This window comes from Lucilia sericata, unplaced genomic scaffold (genome assembly GCF_015586225.1).
Source record: "Lucilia sericata isolate MDLA Ls3-8-SP2 unplaced genomic scaffold, ASM1558622v1 Contig000618F_arrow, whole genome shotgun sequence".
Taxonomy (NCBI): domain Eukaryota; kingdom Metazoa; phylum Arthropoda; class Insecta; order Diptera; family Calliphoridae; genus Lucilia; species Lucilia sericata.
The window spans coordinates 108,500-131,923 of record NW_023994624.1 but is presented as its reverse complement, the minus strand read 5'-3'; the positions used below and the strand labels follow the sequence as shown (position 1 = coordinate 131,923).

The following is a 23,424-nucleotide window of genomic DNA, read 5'->3' as shown; positions in this document are numbered from 1 at the left end:
TTGCTCTGGTGCCCTAGAATTTCCTTAAGTAATGCATAAATTTGCTAAATATTTACCTAAAATTTAAAACTATTCTAAAACTATACGCTTGCTTAAGCATCCTAAAAGTAGACTTCACTTTAAAAACATTCACCATACACCTGCTGAGTAATTTCAGTTTAACTCAAAAATAACAATTGTAATAATAACTATAACAACAAACACATAAATAAATAAACAACAATCATGTAGTGAATAAAAAATATGAACATTCACACAAACACTTGAATTACAAATACAAACAAGGTAATAAACCAATAAGTAAATAAACAACATGTTAAACAAAGGAGAGAAAGACACAGCAAGAGAACAATAGTGTGAAGCAGACATAGCAGATTAAATTTTTTCAAAAAGTACTAACTAGTCGTTGGACTAATCAATGAATTGATCGATAAACTAGTCTATGGACCAGTGGATGTAGTAGTCAATGGACTGGTCTAGGGAAAAGTCTATGTATTAGTTAATGGACTAGTCTATGCACTAATAGATGAACTAGCTTATGAACAAGCCTATGAAATTCACTGCGGACTGGTTAATAGACTAGACTATGAACTAGTCTATGGATTTGACTATGAAATATTCTAAGGACTATTCTATGGATTTGCCTATTGGCTAATGTATTCACTAGCCTATTGTCTAGTCAATAAAATAGTCTATAGATAGAGTCAATGTCACTAGTCTTCAGAATAGTCTATGAAAAAGCCTAGTCAATGGATTAGACTCTGTACTGTACTATACTAGACTATGGATTAGTCTATGGGCTAGTCTATGAACTAAACTATGAACTAGACTATGGACTATTCTATGGACTAGACTATGGACAAGTCTAAGGATTAGTCTATGAAGTAGACTATGGACTAATCTATGGACTAGACTATAAACTAGTCTATGGACTAGACTATGGACTAGTCTATGGAGTAAACTATGGACTAGTCTATGGACTAGACTATGGACTAGTCTATGGACTAGACAATGGACTAGTCTATGGACTAGACTATGGACTAGTCTATGGACTAGACTATGGACTCGACCATGGACTAGTCTATGGACTAGACTATGGACTCGACTATGGACTAGTCTATGGACTAGACTATGGACTAGTCTATGGACTAGACTATGGAGTAGTCTATGGACTAGACTATGGACTAGTCTATGGACTAGACTATGGACTAGTCTATGGACTAGACTATGGACTAGTCTATGGACTAGACTATGGACTAGTCTATGGACTAGACTATAGACTAGTCTATGGACTAAACTATGGACTATTACTTTGACTTTCCTATTAACTAGACTATAGACTAGTCTATGGACTGGACTATGGACTAGTCTATGGACTAGACTATGGACTAGTCTATGAACTAAACTATGGGCTAGTCTATGGACTAGACTATGGACTAGTCTATGGAATATACTATGGACTAGTCTATGGACTAGACTATGGACTAGTCTATGGACTAGACTATAGACTAGTCTATGGACTAGCCCATGGAGCAGACTACGGGCTTACCTATTGATATATGAACTGTCGTATTTACTATCATATTGATCAGTTTATTGACTATTCCATGATTAGTCTAGTGATTTTTCCACCACTGAACTGCTGGTAAAATATATATGAGAGAATGTATGTACTACATACATTAATATTAAGGCATATGAGTAATACACATATTACCCATACATACAGAGGAACATATACATATGTATTATTAATAAGAAGAAAATAGTAAGTATTTAGTACGTATTTAAGAATTTTTACCAATAATTTTTAAAACTATTTAAATTTAGATTTTAAGAGCAATTAAATATAATAGTTAAGATATTTATACACAAAATTTTATTGTCCTATTTGTACTTATATAGCTAGTAACAATTATACAATTAAACAATATTATTTGTTGCCTAACTTAAGGCTTAATTAAAACTTTATTCAAATTTTCAGCTGTAAATAATCATTATTTGTTAAATGTCTTGTTTAAACTGACCTGATTTGGAAATTTAAATTAACATAACTAGTATGCCAATGGTATTAGGAAAAAATAGTTTAATTAAGTAAATTATAAATAACAAATACAATTAGAAGTTTACTAAGCTAAATAAGTTTTGGATTTAATGCAAATAAAATTAAAATATTTAAAATAAACAAGTAAATATGGTTGAAGAACAGGCAAAGTGGTATATGAAATGCACTACATTATGGAATTTATTTTAAAGCAAAAAGTTAGTAACAAAAAAATAACAATTTTTTAAAATTTATTTTCTATATTTTTCTAAGAAAACATTAAAATGAAAAAATGAAAATTTTCCCAAAAATATTTATATTCGATTTTTGTTCATTTTTTTTTTTTTTTTTTTGGCAAAACCAACTTAACAATAATCTTAAGTTCATAAGTTAAACTGAAACTTTTTAAGCTAATGTTTTATTTATTTAAACAAAAGTTTTTCTTATTATTTTGTTTTAGAAAATATACAAATTTTCAAATATTTTATGATGTTCATTTGTAATAAACAAGCTAGCAGCTATAAAAGTTATTTTACAGTTTTTTTTCATTTTTGTCCCAATTTTATTTTACATAAATACATATTTTATAAATATTTGTTGTTACATTTCTGGGGCAATACAAAAAATGTACATAGATATTTATATGAAATATTTAAATTAGTTTGTTATTTCTGTAATATTTTTAAAATTTTTATGGCATTCTATGAGACTGTTTTAAATGCACTTGACAGTTACATATTATTTGCTAAACTAAATACTGTAACATATTTATGTTGTCAGTTTTTAATAATATTGTCTGGTAAATGAACAAGTTCACACAGCAACTAGATAACTTTTTGGGCTGGAACGGAATAATTAAGTTTAGAGTAAATAATACACACATACAATTATTTAAGAGACAATGTTGCTTCTTTGATAATATATTAAAGCACAACCTAAAAGTATGCAAATTATTTTGTGTAATAAAAGAAAAAGTTTTTTTTGTGAAATAAATCTAAGTATTTAAGTATTTAAATAATATATTAATCTATAAAGCATATTTATGTAACATACTTTAAGGCTTAAAAGTATTTATTATATTACTGCATAACTTAAGGCGTAATATTTAACTTATTTATTTAATTTATAGACAACTATATCTAATATTTATACAACACTTAATAAACAGTATAAATACTTTTCGCCAAAGCCAAAAAGAATTTTAATTTATGCCAAACATGTTCAGCATAAATAAATTATTTACTCATTCATTTAAATATTTGTTAAGCTTATTATTGTTATTAAAATATTCTTAAAGTAATTGTTAATATTTTACTTTTTCGACAACTCTTACATATTAACACGTCTTCTCTTAAAATCCTCCAGTGCAATAGCCAAGTTCGTGAGTGTGTATGTGTCTATAAATGAGAACCATTTTAATAAAAATAATAATTTTTATATGAAAAACGTGATAATTACTTCTATAAAGCTTTATTAATTTTTCTCTTTTGCTCTTTCTCTTCTCAATAGTAACTAAATTCATACGTATTGGCATTGCGGATAAAAACGATAATCCTCCCTATTTCGATAAGAGTTTATATGAAGCTGAAGTCGATGAAAATGAAGATATACAGCATACGGTATTAACAGTTACTGCCAAAGATCATGATGAATGTAAGTACTATATGCAATTAAATATGGCTAAATTTATAACATACAGTTTGGGGGTTTTCGTGTTATGTAAAGTGAAGCATAGTTTAGGGGAGAGGAAAAATAAAATTTGTAAACATATTTATATTTCTCTTTAATTTCTTTTTTTTTAGCTTCTCGCATACGTTATGAAATCACTAGCGGTAATATTGGTGGTGCCTTTGCTGTCAAAAATATGACTGGTGCTATTTATGTAGCCGGTTGCTTTGGATTATGAAACACGCAGAAGGGTAAGTTGGTAGAAATCTTTAAGAATTAAAAAAAACAACACAAAAAATTCTATAAGAATAAGGGAATTTTAAATCTAAATACAAATTACATCAATATAATTTGTTACTGACTATTGCTGACAAATTTTAAGTTAATCAAAGTATGAAGATGTCACATAAAGTTTGCGAAATTCTACTTTTAGGATGTTGATTTAAAAGTGGAATTTGTATTCCGTCAGTTCTAGTTCTAGTTCAGTTCTAGTTCAGTTCTAGTTCAGTTCTAGTTCAGTTCTAGTTCAGTTCTAGTTCAGTTCTAGTTCAGTTCTAGTTCAGTTCTAGTTCAGTTCTAGTTCAGTTCTAGTTCAGTTCTAGTTCAGTTCTAGTTCAGTTCTAGTTCAGTTCTAGTTCAGTTCTAGTTCAGTTCTAGTTCAGTTCTAGTTCAGTTCTAGTTCAGTTCTAGTTCAGTTCTAGTTCAGTTCTAGTTCAGTTCTAGTTCAGTTTTCTAGTTCAGTTCTAGTTCAGTTCTAGTTTCAGTTCTAGTTTCAGTTCCTAGTTCAGTTCTAGTTCAGTTCTAGTTCAGTCTAGTTCAGTTCTAGTTCAGTTCTAGTCAGTGCTAGTTTAGTTTAGTCAGTTCTAGTTCAGTTTCTAGTCAGTTTTCTAGTCAGTTCTAGTTCAGTTTAGTTCAGTTCTAGCAGTTCAGTTCAGTTCTAGTTCAGTTCTAGTTCAGCTATCATTTCATCTCAATCCTTTGAAGTTATCATTTTAAAAAAGACTTAGATTCTACTTTAATTAACATTTTAAACACTACTTTATTACAAATTCAATATATACTTGAATTTCTTCAAAAAGTTATATATACCAATATAAATAAACATAATTCACTACAAATTTTAAACAGTATTGATATTATATTAAAATATTTTAAAAAACTAAATATGAAAACAAATATTTTTATAATAACCGTAAAATCTATAAAAACAAAATTCAAACTTCCCACCTCCATTAGTATGAGCTACGTTTAGCTGCTTCAGATAATTTAAAGGAAAACTATACTACCGTTATAATACACGTCAAAGATGTCAACGATAATCCGCCTGTGTTTGAAAGACCCACCTATCGTACACAAATCACCGAAGAAGATGATCGCAATTTACCTAAACGTGTGCTACAGGTTACTAACAAACTAAATTATACAAAAATTTATTTTCTCATTTTGAAAAACAAGCTTCAGTTCATAGTTCTAAACGTTTTTTGTTTAAAATTGTTTCGTTTCGTTCTATTTTTTTCATTGCTAGTTGCAATTTTAGTCGTAGTTTTCCATCAAAAATCTACAAATTTTATGCATGAATATTTTATATGCAAATTGTTTATAGTTTTATTTTTTAGTTAAAAACCAAAACCAACAAAAAACAAACAAAAGCTACAACACAATTTTAATTAAAATTATTGTTGTTTTAGTTCTTTCTGCATTATTTTATATGAATTTAGTATAAAAAAATTATTATTGAATTTGGCTTATGTTTGCTTTAATATTAAAAAACATATTTATACCCCATTACCTATAGGGGGTCTTGAAAAGGTTATAATATATTAATGTAGTATGTATTCTCATGTTCAGTTGTAACTATTATTCAGTTTGTTTTTCGTTTTAAATTGACAATATGTCAATCATGTCATAGTTATTTTTTTATGTTATAACTAAAAGTTGTATACAATTTTGTTTTTTATTTATATGTATTTTTTAAATATTTATGTTATTTAACACTTGTTTGTTTTTAAAATATTTATACTTATTTGGCGTCAATTCTTGCTTTGTTCACTTTACAGTTTTGTATGAAAAATCATAGATTTTTTTAGTTTATGTGCTGGGATGTTTTTCTGTTGAAAATGAAAAGGATCAAAACATTTTCATGATGAAAAGATTTGTATTTGTAGTATCATGTCATTTACACACACAAACGTATATACATACATAAAAGGGATTCACAGTTGTTTTGTAGTGATAGTGTTATTAAATTATTTAAAAATACATACTTTTAGGAATAAGTTTCCAATTGTTGATTTAAAGCATAGATTTAGCAAAGCATTAATGTTTGTTTAGATATTTTAAAGGTTTTATATTATAAAGAAACCTTAAAATATTTAAGATTGTTTAACATCATTTAATTATGCAATATTTTTAATTTTATGATAATTGTTTAATTTTTCCCAAAAAATATGTTGCTACGTTGATGTACTTCAATTCTAGTTCAGTTTTAGTTCAGTTCTAGTGCAGTTCTAGTTCAGTTCTAGTTCAGTTCTAGTTCAGTTTTAGTTCTAGTTCAGTTCTAGTTCAGTTCTAGTTCAGTTCTAGTTCAGTTCTAGTTCAGTTCTAGTTCAGTTCTAGTTCAGTTCTAGTTCAGTTCTAGTTCAGTTCTAGTTCAGTTCTAGTTCAGTTCTAGTTCAGTTCTAGTTCAGTTCTAGTTCTAGTTCAGTTCTAGTTCAGTTCTAGTTCAGTTCTAGTTCAGTTCTAGTTCAGTTCTAGTTCAGTTCTAGTTCAGTTCTAGTTCAGTTCTAGTTCAGTTCTAGTTCAGATAAAATTACTTCATAATTATTTTGTAGAATTTTTAACAAACTGTGATTACCCTTTGAAATTGAATTAAAATTTTCAGTTATTTTTACAAAATATTATTTAAATGCGTTTTATTTGCGTTTTTTTACAATATAGTTAGAGACGTAAAAAAATACAAACATCAGTGTAACTTTTTTGCATAAAAATAAATTAAAATCAACAACATTGTACTTCACTGTCAACATTATAACAAGAAATAATCACTTCGCTTCAATTTTACATGCAAAATGGGAAAAAACTAAAAATATATTATGTATATTGAAGAAAAAAACATTATTTAAATTAAAAGTTTTTTTTAAAGAATAAATAAATATTTAATGTAATTTAAGAATTTTAAAATAACGAATATAAAACATTTTTTTAACTACAGATAGTGAAACTGAGAGATGAGTACAAAATTAATCCTATGTACAAATTGTATATAAAATATATAGAATGTTGTGAACATCATTTGTATATATAACATAGCAGTTTCCTGTGAATGACACTTGTTTTTAAAACATTTTACTGTGAATAAAAACGGACCCGGCGTCTTTACATATGCAAATTATTTTTAATATGTAAAAATTTACATATTTTTAAAATATTTTTCTTATAATATTAGTGTATAATTTTCTTTAATTTTATTTTATTTTTAATTTTTTATATAATATTTTACCTTTTTCCTTTTTATGTTGAATTATTCGCGGTTAACAAAAAACACATAACAAATACCCGTAATATAAAACCCCAAAACGTTATTAAATAATTACAAATTAAAAAAAACCCAAAAGTATGAACTTAAATTGGTGGCCTCTGATAGTTTAAATGAAAATTCCACTACCATAATTATAAATATACGTGATGTTAATGATTTACCGCCGGTCTTCCCGCAAACATTGTACGAGCGTACTTTGAATGAAGAACTGAAGGCACCTTTTACCATAATACAGGTCAGGTCGTGTTTAATTTCACTTTTTTTTAATTTATTTATTTTCTTTATTATTTGTCATTAAATTTTCATACATTTTAATAATGATTTTTTGTTTATTTCATCTCATTTTGATTTTTACATATATTTGTATATACAAAATGTATTTTTTTTGTTTAACCATAAATTATTTATTAAAAAATAAAACAAATAAAAGTAATTGAACCATGTGTAAATAATGATTGAAAATATGTATATGGTATGATTGAATATTAAATAAATATTAAAACAATAATATAGGGAAAAAATAACAATTTGATAAAAAAAATTAAAACTCAATAAAATTAAAATTAAGTAGTATCATTTTCGCCCAGAATAGATTCCCAGCAAAAAGTTAAATTTTAGAGGGATATTAACTAAACATGAATACAAACATTAATCGACTAATAAACGGCAGAAACTTGAAGCAAGAGCTCTCCCTCTCGCATACAATTGAATTGATTGCAATTCATCATAAAAGAGGGAACTAGTAGTCCACAGGGCAGAGATTTGGACTTTGTCTTGTCCGGGTTATTGGAGAGGTCCCCTAGGGGTGCTCGTGGTGACTATATGGTTATCTTATAAGATATCTTATACAGGTATCAGTATCATTGAATTTTCCATCTTTATCAGGATATTATGTTCAGGGTTCTGTTCATATCAGACTTACCCCAATGTGTTCCCGGTGAATAAGAACTTGTCTTTGGATTATTTGATGGATTCGAATTTCAGTCTACCGATTACGTCTGCATGGTTGTAAACGGAAGTGATGTTTTTGCATCTCGGAAATTACACAACGGCGCAGCAATGGTCAAAAGTTAAATAGCTCTAGTACCTGAGCAAAGCTTACCCTGTGGTTAAGACTGTCATGGCAGATCCACCCCCCGGGCATGTTTACTTGATGAAAGACCCTCATCTTTGGGTATTGCAATCTCGGGGTAAAGAGATGCTACCAGTACCTCTAGTCTGCCTGGATTATAAACTGGTGATGTCACTTCACCCCATGATTTGATATGGGGTCTAACCATAGAACCACATAATCTGATACTACGGGTGGCCAGTTGCCCGCAGGACTTGTCCTGGCTGATCAGTTGATTGAGGTTGCTTCAGGAGCCACGTAGTGGCTGTGGCTTAAACCCAAATTCACAGGAAGAGTCAGTTGCGGTTAAAATACTGATGCACGATGAAAGTTATATTTCGGGATAAGTTCTGTGCTGTTGGCGAATGACAACACATACCCCACAGGGGAGTGACTGTGGGTCTAAGCATTGGAATGAGTTGGTGTTAACTGATTTCCAACCGTATACCTAGAGTAAGTGTGTTGGATGTTGTTCTCTATTGAGTGTTTCGGATGAATGAGAAGTGTGCTGGGTTGAATGGTGATGGATGAAAGGTATCTTATATATGTAAGTGATACCATTGAATTTTCCTTCCTTGTCCACGAATGTTCAGAATAAACTCTGTTCATACCAGAATTACCACAGTGTAACGCTGTGAGTAAGAGAAAAGTCTCGGCTTATTTAATGGATTCGTACTTCGGTCTACCGTCCCATCTGCGTTTATTGTAAACGGTAGTGATGTTTTTGCATCTCGGAAGTTAAACAATGGGCAAACAAAGGAAATAGATTAGATAGCTCAAGTACTTGAGCAAAGTGCACGTATACTGGACCGGAGCTTCCATATACGTAAATTTACTCCTGCGTGTAAGAAGCACAATGGGGCGGTGATGTGTCGTCACAAAAGCTCATCCATCCGATGCCTGTCTATTTAAACTTTACTCATTTTGAAATTAAAACTACTTCGATCCCTCTGTTTCACACTTACACTCCAAGGTATGGATATTAATAAAAACTTTCAAAGAAGAGACAATTAGTGTCAAAACCTTTCTCATTTTTAAAGTATGGTTCCTTCCAGCTCTTTGTCATCACATGTGTGGAAAACAATGAAAACTATCCCTCTATCTCTCTCTCTCTCGGAACGTTTTAACATTTCTATTTTTGTTGAAGTTTGATCTCTCTCTCCCCCTCTCTGTCTCTAAATATCTAAGCTAGAGTGAACGTTTTAACATTTCTCTTTTTGTTGCAGTTTGATTCTCTCCCAAATATAGAAGAGTATTTGTTTCATTTTAAGCGTCAAAATTCTAGAAATTATGATCCTAGATTTGGGATCTGAGGGCATCTGCAATCCTGTGATTTAAAGCGATTTAATGATGCAGACTAAAGGATTTCATCTAATTGAATCTAAGATTGGACTGATAATATGTTTGTAGAGCAATAATGAATTTTATTTTACTTACAACTCAATTTGGGTTAACCTTTCTTGATCAAAACTTTTGCTGGACATCACTATGAAAATGATACTTAAATATTTTCCCTATTCTATAGCAACTGTAAATATTTTTTCAAGGGTGTTGCATGCCCTTTTTTGATTGCGGGAGTCAACCTACTTATAGATTTTATTGTTCGCAAATAATTGCCACAATTCTTGACAAATTAATAATGTAAAAATATTTAACAATAAATGAAAATATTAAATACACATATACTATAGCATTAAACACGTATATAGCATTAAAAGCGGTGTATAATAAATTAAGTGTAATTTTTATATAATAAATATAAACTGAATAAATACAAAAACAATAATATTATTCAATGGATTTTTAACAATATAATTTAAAAACACATACATACAAACAAACCTACTTAATCGCACTTAAAGCAAATTTCATTAATATTAACCACTCATTGAAAAAAAAAAATGCATTAAAAATAACAACAAACACTTGTGAAAATATAAAATTTTTTTTGTTCATTTACAAAACATTAAATTATTAAAGGTTATGAACAAATTTTATAGGTTAAAGGGTTTTTAATTTGTAAAATGTAAAATTTGACACAAATATGTCCATAACTTTGTCAGTTAGTCTGCTTTAAGGTTAATTTTATAAAAAAAAAATCTCAAATGACTTTTATTAATAGAGTTAATTTTTTCAAAAATTTTATTTATTTTTTCATTTAATTTTATTTTATTTCTATTTGCCTTTAAAATTATTAATTACACTGCATAATTATTTACCAGTTTTATCACTGTTTGCTTATGTTTGCTTCAATTTAATATCAAAATTTATTAAGGTAATTAAATAAAAATATACAAAAAACATATAATATAAATAGCAAATAATTGTTTTAACAAACAGAGTTGTTTAAAAACATTTTTACATGATTGGCCTTAATAGAAAAAATTTTTTTTTTTTTTTTTACATGGCCTTTATGCAATGACCCATTATACTCAAAACGAGGGTCAATTTGAAAATGAAAATAAATTTTTTAGAATTTTTAAGTTTTTTGAATGTATTGAGAAATCACTTACAACCAGAGATTACCTCAGGGCTTTTTTGTAACGAAAAATACCACAGTACTTCTAGAAGTATTTTTCTATATTAAAGGGTAGTCCATAAATAGACTACAGATAAATCAATAAATTATTCCATATATTAGGAAATATACTAGTCCATACTCCATACAATCCATATTTCAGTCAATAGACTAGTATAAAAGATAATATATTATTCCATAGACTGGTTATAGACTAATCAATAGGCTAGTTCGTAGACTAATCTGTAGATAGTCATAGCCCATATATAAATAGACTAGGACTATGACTGGCCTATTTACAAGTCTATTGAGTAGTCTGTTGACTAGTTCACAGACTGTCCATTGATTATTCAACAGACTAGTCCATTGATTAATCAGCAGACTAGACTGGTACATAGAATGGTTCATTGACTAGTCCTTAAACTAATAAAATTAATAGACAATAGACTTGTAAATATACTATTGACTAGTCATAGTCCACAGACTAGTCTGTTGATATGAAAAAAATAATTCATAATTTGAAAGAATTTTGTAGTAAATAGTATGAAACTCTTTTTCAAACCATTTCAATTTAGAATATGAAAAGTTCATAAATACATTTTTTTAAACCATTTTAATTCAGAATATAAAAAGTTTAAGTTACAGACTAGAAAAAACTAATTCATAACTGTAATGAATTTTGTAATTAATAGTATGAATCGAATAGACCTCCAAATAATTTTAATTTAGAATAAGCAAAGTTTATAAATAGTATGTTATTGAACAAGCAAAGTTCATAAATAGTATGTTACTGAACAAGTCATTTTCATTCAGAATAAGAAAAGTTCATAAATAGTATGTTATTCAATATGTGGAGTGCTGTTTGTTCTTTTAATTATTCTTTTCAATATTTCATCCATTTCTGATTCTATATTTGATGATAATACAATATCTTCTAAATTGAATTCAATCAATTGACACAACATTACGTTGAGTTGATATGGGTTCTAGGACATGAAGGCATCCAATGAAATATCTGATAAAGGGTCGTCCCTAGACTTAAACATTGCGCAAAAGAATATTCACACTCCCCTGATGACCCTATCAAAATTGATAGACTGGGCTTTGAGTGAGATGGAACTTAGGTGGTCAAATATCACCACTTGTAGAATATTGAGACTGCTCTGGCCCACTCTGACAATGGGACTCTCTTTTCTCTTAGTAAAAACTCGACATAAAGGAATGGCAATTCTAAGGCCTCCGAGTGAACTTGCTAACTAGCGAGCAACCCACGTAACCTAACCTTAAAAGATTAGAAAAGAAAAGAATAACCAAATCTTAAATGCAGCAACCATCCATTATTCATAAAATCTTTCTATATCTTAAGATCATAAAGTAATAAAACACTTTCCAAAAAAGAACTTAAAAAAATTAAAAATTCTTACTATTTACGAAATTATTCTTAAATATTATGAAAAAGTTCATAGTATTTATGCAGATATTGACATATAAAACGCAAGTGCTCTAAAATTGATAAACTAAGCGCTTTATCAAATGAAGAGTAAATGTAGAGCTCACTCTATATATTTTCCTTAAAATTTAAAATTTTTCTCATTGTTGGTAAAAGTCTCATTCTTGTTTTACTTCGACCCTCGTTTAAAATTTATTTAAGCTTTTTTTTTTTTTGTTTTAAATTTTGTAATTTTTTTTTTTGTTTTAATTACCTATCATATGTTATTGATATGTTTAGTTCATATCAGCGTAAAAATACAATTAATAATTATTTAATGAAGTTAATTTTAATGATTTAAATCACATAACAGAAAATAACTTATTTAAGCAACTAAATTCACAATAGGCCTAAAAATGTTTGTAAAAAGTTTTTAAATATGTGTTTAATAATATACATATGTACACAGAGGGAAAAGGAAATATACACGCCTGGTACCAAATTGACACCAAAGAGTTTATAATTTTTCAATAGTCAAAGTACAACAATACTATGTAATGTTGACAACGCAACGTTGTCAACATTGCAACAATTCGTTGTCGAAGTCTAAATTTTATACACATCCGTTGTCCAAATGTTAAAAAACGTGATAAGCTCACTATTGGCAATGGATTGTTTGTCAATAGTCAGCTTACCACGTTTGTTAACATTTAGACAACGGATGTGTATAAAATTTAGATTCCGACAACGAATTTTTGCAATGTTGTCAACATTACATAGTGTGGTCGTACGTATGTACATATATACTTTAAAAACGGATGGTATTGAAAAACAGTTTGGTGTCAATTTGGTAGCAGGCGTGTATATTTCTTTTTCCCTCTGTGTATATCTAAAGTTAGGGTATATGGAACAAGAGCTCGTATAGGTCATATAGCCCATAGTGATACCCTTAAAATAACTCCCAAATTTGGACGGACTTATGTCCTTGGTGCCAGAGAGAACAACCTGATATTTCTAAAAGAATTTAATCGATTTGTTAGTGAAGCTTTTCTATTCATCAATCACCGTCAAATATTTAGTTAATCGTGGTTTTATTACAATATCATAAAATTATTTTTTAATCTTTGATCTTTAGTTTACAATACATACAAAGGTTTTATTTATTAGTTATATAATTTTTATTATAAATTAAATCTCTTAAATACTTTCAAAGGATTACAAACTATTTGACATAATTTTTAAAAGTAAAAACATTTAAGCCTTAATATGTAATAGATTTAAATAACTAAAAAAATTTTAATTATTCACAGTACATTATTATGAAGTTAATTAATTAAAATAGTTAATAAAAATATTATGAAATAAAATTAACTTTTAAACCATAATCATAAAATAGTATAATATTATGACATTTTAATACAATGACTTGATATAAGAAGTCATATATCTGTTATAAAGTACATTATATTTTTTTTCTTGGTACTACGAGTGTTTTTCAAAGAAATTTCACCTTAGATTTTTTTGTGCCTTAAAATATGCTATAGTTTAATTAATATAAAATGAAGAAAAACAAGCTCTGGGAATATTCTCGAATAAAACTTACAGTTTAATTTTTACCTTTAAATGAGATTTAACATAAATAGTGTTGCAACGCAACATTAAAATACTATTTGTTTATTATTTAAATCTAATTTAAAAGTAAATTTAGTTAAATAATTTTTATCATATTTTTCCTCATTTATTATGCATGTTTAATAATTTTCATCTAATTATCTGTATATGTATGTATATAAAACTAACAAGCACGTTTTTATTATATAAAATATTAACAATTTACTAAAAATATCATAATTTTGGCTTTTAGTCTTTATAAATTTTAATAATTAATTTTTGTTTTTACTAAATTTGTTTTATGTTTTTTTTTTTTTTTGTTCTTTGTTAATTTAATAAAATATTTTAGAGCATGCTGCTGGCAAATTTTTAATTATCTATTTTGCTTTTTTTAATTGAATTGAATGCTGCTGTTTGTCAGGCAAAATAATTAATATTGATTTTTTTTGTTCTATTTTTTCTTCCATAATAAAACTGCCGAACATGTATAGGTTACCGCAACTGATGGTGACAAGGATCGTCCACAGAATATTGTGTATTTCTTGACAGGTCAAGGTATTGACCCTGATAATCCAGCAAATAGTAAATTCGATATTAATCGCACAACGGGAGAGATATTTGTATTGAAGGTGAGTCAAATTGTCAAATATGTTGCTATTTTTATTTACGCCTAAAAGTATGCCACTTTAAAATAAAGTACTGGGAATATTCTGGAAAATAACATATAATTTTATCTTATTCTTTATCAACAAATTAAAGTAATTCCTTCGTCAACAATTATATTTGAAATATAACCATAGCCTACCTTAAGGCTTTTACATTTCTTTCTTTATTGTATAAATTATTTTAAAGGCTTAAACATTTTCTTTTTAACAAAACTATTTATAAAGTTTCCCTATAAAAACCCAACCCACATTGTTTCTTTTGTCAAAACCCTTCTCTGCTATATTATTGATCTGTTTTTTTTACATTCGCAATTGTAATTTAAACATAAATTACTTAATATGAAAGAAATATTTCGTTTTATTATTTTTACTGACATTAAAAAGTCTGCTTAAAATATGAGCAGTATAATTAAACTTTATAGTTGTAATTTATTTGTATATGTATGTCCAGCAACCATCTTATTAATATTTATTTAATAATTTTTTATTTTTTTTTTTTTGAACGTGAATGACTTTTCAACGAAAAATTACCAATAATTATTTTAAATTTTATGCATTCTACGGTTAAAGGCCTTAAAGTGGGAAAATATATTATATTTATTTTTGCAATTTATGCGAAAAAAGAAATATTAATAATTATTGCATACCTTAAGGCTTGTCATATAGCTTAACTTGTAATATGCTTATGAAAATGCCACAAATATGGAGAAGACGAGAGAGTAGGAGTATACAATTATTGTTAAGCCTGAATGTATGCTTAAGAGTTTAACTAAGAATTTAAAAGTCCATATGGAAGGCCCTTTAAAATGGTTTCTAAGTTAATACCTTTTTTTCTACGATTTCCATAGTTGCTCAATTGGAAGCCACATGTTTACTGAATGTTAATACTAAATTCTTTAAGAGTATTTTAGTATAGGTTTGGCTAGGTTGATAGGAGGATGTATACTATCTCAAATCTGAAGAAATATACCAAGGCCACTATCGGGCCTGCGCTTCTTTTCGTGAACAAAATTGTTCACTTTTAAATGTTCAGAAACTGAGTTTCCTGGATGTAATTCTTAAGAATTTTCCAATCAGTGTTAGTCAGGTATGTTCGTTCTGGAATAACATCACTTCCAAGATACTTGGATCTAACTTCGACGAATGCCTGACAGTGGCAAAGAAAGTGCTCCAGAGTTTCACAGTTCTCTGCACATGCTCTACATTCGTCTGGATCCACAAGTCCAATTTTGTGTAGATCTGCTTGTAATCCTGTGTATCCACTCGTCAGGGTCACCCCATAGGATCTTTGTGGTTCTACGCACCGTTTCATTTTTCCAAGAACCTTTATTGGAATCTCTCACCCACATTTTTTATACCCACCATCAAAAAAGATTCGGGGTATATTGTTTTTGTCATTCCGTTTATAACACTAAGACCCTTAAAAGTATATATATTCTGGATCCTTATTCGATTCTAAGACGATCTAGCCATGTCCGTCCGTCTGTCTGTCTGTTGAAAATACGACAGATTCCAAATGGAAGTAGCTCGCGGGCTGAAATTTTGCATAGATATTTTATATTGATACAGTTTGTTTGGTACTGAAAATGGGCAATATCGGTCCACGATTTTACCTGGTCCCTATATCAGATCCCCTTCAGGAAATGACTTAAACGCTCATAACTGTCTAAGAGAAGTATCTATATCGATGAAATTCGACATGAACATATTCTATAGGAACCTTAATCGCTTTGTAAATTTTTTTAAGGATCGTTTCATAATCTACCCTATCCCCCTTCTGAAAATGACTTTTAAGCTCATAACTGTCTAAGAGAAGCATCTATAGCGATGAAATTCGACATGAACATATTCTATAGGAACCTTAATATCATTGTAAAATTTTATAAGGATCGGTCCATAATTGACCCTTCCCCCCAAAGATCTTAATATCTTTGTCAATTTTTTGAAGAATCTGTCCGTAATTTACCCTACCCATCATATATTGTCCCCTTCAGAAAATTACGCTCATTACAGACTTAAAAATGCGAGTGCAGCGATGGAATTCAACATAAACAACACCTGTATGAACGTAATATGTTCTACAACTGATCTGAACTGAATTCGGAAGAGCCTCACTAATGGCCATCTTCCAAATATTACCCTAATGTTCATATTAATATCGATATATATATGATGGTCAAATTTTACATAGATGTAATAAATGAGAAAATTGTTTTGATAATAACAAAAGCATCGATTATGAAATATTAAAGCTTATTTATAAGGAAGCATTCCTTTTCGGCAATGATTTGATGGTGGGTATATAAGATTTGGAACAGCCGAATATAACACTATTACTTGTTAATTCAGCTTTTGTTGCTTCGAAAGGTTTTGCGTTCATCAGGTTAACTACCTCGAGCTTCCTTCCCTTTAAAACTATTACATTCGTCCTTTAGTTTCTGCCTGGAAGCTTGTGTTAAGATTAGATAAACGGTGGTATATTTCTGTGTCTGGGTCTACAATATAGAACGCCAAGCCCACTCAGTCCAACAATTTAGAGCCATCCGTGTTACAATGGATTCCTACTGGTATTTGATCTAATGTTCCGCTTGACCAAGACATTGTATGTGGGATCAGCGTTTCAAAGTTTCCGACATATTCTATGTCTAGTATGCGATCAGACATGTTTGATGATTGTGTATAACTTTCCAATGTATCCAGTATACATTGATGACGTGTCCTATAACCGCTTTTGGCCAGTTCGCCCAAAGTAAAGAGCCGTTCGGCTGTAAGCTTCGCCTCATATCTTAAATATGTTTCAATGGGTGGAATATCTAGCAAGGTTTCCAGGGTCTTGTTTGAAGTAGTACAAATGGCACCACTTATACTCAAGCAGCATATACGTTGAACTCCCTGTAGTAGTTTGATATTACACTTTTTGTCAAAAGCAGTCCACCAGATTATTGAAGCATAAGCTAGAATTGATCTAATTACACTTTTATAAAGCTAATTTGTCATAGTAGGACTAAGACCCCATTTCATTCCTATAATTCTCCTACATATCGCCCAGCACCGATGTGCCTTGTTGATCCTATCCTGAATGTGGTGTCTCCATTTTAATTTCCGCTCAAGTATTACTTCTAAGTACTTAACTTTATCTGTCACCGTATTTTGTCTGTCAAAGTATTTTAGTCAAAGAAAAAATAAAATTTATAACTCGAGATATATGTATATGCTCAAGGCCCTTAAGAATTGTTGCCACTTCACTTCCTAGAGTTTTAAATATACATATATAAGTATGTATGAATATTTTTTGTGTGCAACATTATTAAAGTCAATTTCCATAATTATTATTATGATTATTATGATGATTGTTATTGTTCATGGTTTTAATTTCTTGTTCTTTATAAAATTACCAGCGAATCTGTATGTTGTATGTACTTACATATTACGATTCATTTATGCCAAATTAAAAGTCATTTTTCATTATGAAAATGATCAGTTTGTTGGCCGAAATATATGAATAAATAAATATTTTTTTTTATGTTTAAAACTCACAAAAGAACCAAAAATGTATGCCAAGTTATTAATGATACAGAATTTCGCAGTGATGTGTTAATAATTATACAGAAAAAACGTCAATGTATTAATTTCCTTGAAATGAATTAAAACTTAATTAAAGGTAGTAAATTGGATTAAGAAAATATGGTAAATTAAATTGTTTGACTTAAATTTCATTTAATAATTTTAAAACTTTAACGAGCAATTGAACTGTGGTTTTAAATTAGCTGCTTAAAGTATGCAATTAATAACGTAATTAATTTAATTAATTTTGGCTGACCAAAAATTTGAATGAAATTATGTATTTTATTTAAATATAATTTAATTTTAAAGGGTGTAATCTATTATTCTAATTCTATGCTAAAATTATGCAACAGTTTACTTTTATGCAACCGAAGGACCATATTATATTCTCTATAGATAATTATTTGCATAGCATAACTCAAGGCTGCTAAACGAAAGTAAAAGTAATCGTGAACATAATTTCCATTTATAAAATTTTCTAAACTAAATTCATAAAATTTACAAGTGAAATGATAAACGTATGCAATTATTAAGCTAGCGTAGCACCATTTTATATTCCCTTACTTTTATTTCATTATGTATAGCATACATTTGAGCTGACATTTAACAAAATACATAAATGAAAACATTATTGCCAACAAACGTTAAACGATTATTCTTCTTCCTTTCACTATTTCAACAAATTGTTAATAAAACAACAATGTCTTGCTGTTTATGTTGCATTTAACTGTAAATTACATTGCTTTTAACTATTAAATGTAAAGGATATTTTTGATGGTGTTTCGCAGGATAAACAAAAACCATAAAATTGTTTACATTATTATAAAACATTGACAATGGCATTTACTTAATACTTTTACATAGTTAGTTTTAAATAAATGTTAAATGTTTTCTTTCTTTTTTGTATTTACTTAAGCAAATTTGTTCCAAAAATTCTACAATTTTATAATAAACTCAAAGTGTGAAAAATTTCTCTATTTACTCTCTTGTCTACTATTGACAAAATAAAACTAAAAATTTTATCATAATGATTAAGTTAACTTTGGTTTTTTTTTGGGTCTTTCAAACAGCAATACAAAAACTTCACCAAAAAGTTTGACACAAGTAACAGCAAACTGCTAGGAAAAAAAAACTAACTTAAAAAGGAATCATCATAATATACAGTAAAGTGTCAATGCTTTTTGGTGTCAAACATGAAAATGCACTTCACTTACTTACTTCAGTCCAACAAAAAATAGAGTTAAGTTCTTCGAGGAAAACATAGAAAAAACTCAAAAAATATTTCCTGAGTTTTCTTTCCCGTTTTTTTCCTCTTCATAACTCTGTATACACTCAGTAGCAAGTACTTTTTATGACATTATTTCCCATTATCAATGGTTGCACAACATTTTAACATTTATGAGTTTAAAAAAAAAATTATAGATTGTTAAAGTAGCTGCAAATATAAAATGTAGAGTATAGAAAACCATTAGACTTTTAGCGCAAAATTGTTAAAAAAAAAAATACGAAAAACTAAAGTGTCAATAAAATAGTATTATTTAATAGATTTTATTGTTGGTATTGGTATTATTTATTTAGGGCCATTAACTAATAACTAACTTGGCAAATCTTTAACACTTGTATTAACATAAGCGCCTTACTTATATGCTAAGGAATATGTTTATTCAATCTTTATTGTTTGTAGTTTTCGGAATGTCAATAACTGATAGATCAGTGTATAGCCTTAACTATAGATCAGTCAATAGTCTTGACTATAGATCAGGCTATATTCTTGACTATATATCAGTCTATAGTCTTGATTAGTTAGTTAGTCTTGACTATAGATAAGTCTATAGTCATGACTATAGATCACTGTATAGTCTTGACTATAGATTAGTGTATAGTCTTGACTATAGATCAGTCTATAGTCTTGTCTATAGATCAGTCTATAGTCTTGACTGCAGATCAGTCTGTAGTCTTGACTAATGATTAGTCTATAGTCTTGACTACAGATCAGTCTATAGATTTGACTATAGATCAAACTATAGACTTTTCTATAGTCTTAACTGTATATCAGTCTACAGTATTGACTGTATATCAGTTTATAGTCTTAACTATAAATCAGTCTATAGTCTTGACTGTAGATCAGTCTGTAGACTTGACTAATGATCAGTCTAACTATAGATCAGTCTATAGTCTCGACTATAGGTCAGTCTATAGTCTCTACTATAGATCAGTCTATAGTCTCGACTATAGATCAGCCTATAGTCTTGAGTATAGGTTAGTGTAACTATAGATCGGTCTATATTCTCGACTATAGGTCAGTCTATAGTCTCGACTATAGGTCAGTCTATAGTCCCGATTATAGATCAGTCTATAGTCTTGACTATAGATTAGTTTACAGTCTTGACTATAGATCATTTTACAGTCTTGATTATAGATCAGTTTACAGTCTTGACTATAGATTAGTTTACAGTCTTGACTATAGATCAGACTATAGTCTTGAATATAAATCAGACTATAACAGTCTTGACTATTGATCAGACTATAGTCTTGACTATAGATAAAGCTATGGTCTTGACTATAGGTAAAGTTATAGATCAGACTATAGTCTTGACTATGGATCAGACTATAGTCTTGCCTTTAGATTATAGTCTTGACTATAGATCAGACTATAGTCTTGACTATAGTCTGACTATAGATCAGACTACAGTCTTGACTATAGATCAAACTGTTGCCATGACTATAGATCAGAATATAGTCCTGAATATAGATCAGTCTCTAGTTTTGACTATAGATCATATAGTCTGAAGTCTTGACTAGAGATCAGATAGTAGCCTTGTCTATAGGTCTAGTCTTGACTATTGATCAGTCTATATAACATTATTTGGATAACAGTCTTGACTATAGATCAAACTGTAGCCATGACTATTGATCAGAATATAGTCCTGAATATAGATCAGTCTCTAGTTTTGACTATAGATCATTTAGTCTGTAGTCTTGACTAGAGATCAGATAGTAGTCTTGTCTATAGGTCTAGTCTTGACTATTGATCAGTCTATATAACATTATTTGGATAACAAAGTAGGTGAAAATCTGAAACCAATATGCAACATGCCTTAAAATATCTTACTAAAAATCTAGCTTTTTAGAAGTTCTACACTCTCTCTTTATTTCTCTTCCTGTAGCTTTTTACTGCAGTGTTATATAAGTTGTAATATTTACAGTTTAAAACATGTTAAATCTTAGATGTTTCTATTTGTGTGTTTCCCATTTATAACAATATACTTTTTTTGCCCAGTTTTTGTACTCCATCTGTCATAAGCATACTGACAACCACAAAATGCATTATCCTTTTGCACTCACACAACTAAACACGTCTCTCGGTAAGGAAATATATTGTATGTATTTATGTTTAAGCACGAGTGTAAGCAACGTGTCATGTGAGAGAAAACATACTTACTTGCACAAAGCTTTAGAAAACATATGCTCACTTGCTGTTTGTTTTTAAATATAGCTAAATATCCTCATTGTGAATACATTATTTGGCTGGCCTGATGTTTTACCAAATGGATATGATTTTAGTTTAACAAAATTTATTATATCCTTACGCGCCCTTTAATTTTAACTCAACCTCCTCTTTTGCTCTTTCTTTCTCACTTATACACCCAGTCTAAAATTACCAAAAGCCTCGTTAGAGAATTTTATTTAATTTTCGTTTAACTACAATAACAAATCATTTAGTGCTTGGGCCCTCTGGGCTGAACGTTCTGCATGGAAAATGAGAACTCTTCTAAATTGGTAAATACGAAAATTTGTGGCATGTTTGTTGCAGCTACTCGTATCATACATATTTTATTTTTTTTTAGTTTTATTTTTAACTAAAACATTTATATTTGCCTCACGAAATTAGCATTTAAACGGGATGACATATTATGCTCTCTAGTACAGAGGAATATCTACTAGAATCTGTATCTGTTTTCCTACCCCCTTTTGCGTTTTTTGGTATTATACAAGGATTAAGGATAAGTAATTTGCTACATGAAAATGGCTATAATATTTAATTTGTAGAAATTTTTGCATTTTTTTGGAAAGTATGAAAGCATGAAATGGAAAACATGTTTGCCATTACTTATGTTAAAGTTTCCCGAAAGTTTCGCAACCTCAAAGCAGGTTATTGATTAAGCTGAACGGTTTAAGGACAAGTAACATGAATGTTACATAAAAATAGGAGTTTAGAACAATTAATTTGGTTTTGGAATGAAAACATTTTAGTAACAAGTAAGAGTGTTATATTCGGCCATGCCGAATCTTATATACCCACCATCAAATCATCCTTATAAATAAACTTTGATATTATTGATCTATGTTGAATCATATGTTGATATTAATATGAACATCAGGGACATATTTGGTAGAGGGAATTTAATAAGGGCTTAAGCATTAATTTTGTTTGATCCAATATTTATAACCATAAACTGTTTTTTGTAAGAGTGGTTATATGGAGGGTAGAGTCAATTATGGACCTATCCTTGTCGGTTTATACAATAATTATTTGTATCTAATGTAGCTGTACTTGTATCTTTAATTCAGTCATGAGGTTTAAAATATTTATCTGAAGGGAACCGAAAATGGGTGTTTGATTAGTTATCCTCATCAAATTCAGTTGAAAAATTTCAGTTCCTATAAAACTACCGTAATTTGGAAGAACTTTTGAGCCATACATGAGCGTTAAAGTGATTCTCTGGAGTGAATCGTTAAAGGCGCCCCTATACGCCCACCCCCATATAAGTCAATTATGGATCGATACTTCTAAAATTTAAAACGATTTTTAGTTTTTGGCTAGTACAAAACTTGTTTACGTAGATTTTCACTGCTGTAATCGCATTTTTGAGTCAGTAATGAGCGTTAAAGTCATTATCTGAAGGGGACTTTATAGGGGGTTAGGCTCAATTACAGACCGATCCTCATAAAATTTAGTGGGAGATTTTAGCTAATACGAAAATTGTTTATGTCGAAATTCATCGATTTACTCACATTTTTGAGTCAGTAATAAGCCTTAAAGTCATTTTCTGAAGGGGACCTTATATGGGGGGTAGGGTTAATTATGAACCGATCCTTATAAAATTTTACGAAGAGATTTAAATTCTTATAAAACACGTTTGTGCCGAATTTCGCCTCTATTGATGCTTCCCTTAGCCAGTTATGTGCGATAAAGTCATTTTCTGACGGGGACTTTATATGGGCGGTAGGGTCACTTATGGACCTATCCTTATAAAATTTTACAAATAGATTTA

General features: G+C 29.2%; 1 protein-coding gene across 1 annotated transcript in view; it reads left to right on the top strand.

Annotated features, from left to right (window-relative positions):
* LOC119606754 (neural-cadherin-like) overlaps window positions 1-23,424 on the top strand; it is a 183,223-nt gene that overhangs the window by 129,277 nt on the left and 30,522 nt on the right. Inside the window, 5 exon segments of the mRNA XM_037960312.1 lie at window positions 3,554-3,697; window positions 3,847-3,935; window positions 3,937-3,963; window positions 4,949-5,113; window positions 14,411-14,548. Coding sequence (XP_037816240.1) covers window positions 3,554-3,697; window positions 3,847-3,935; window positions 3,937-3,963; window positions 4,949-5,113; window positions 14,411-14,548 — 563 coding nt within the window.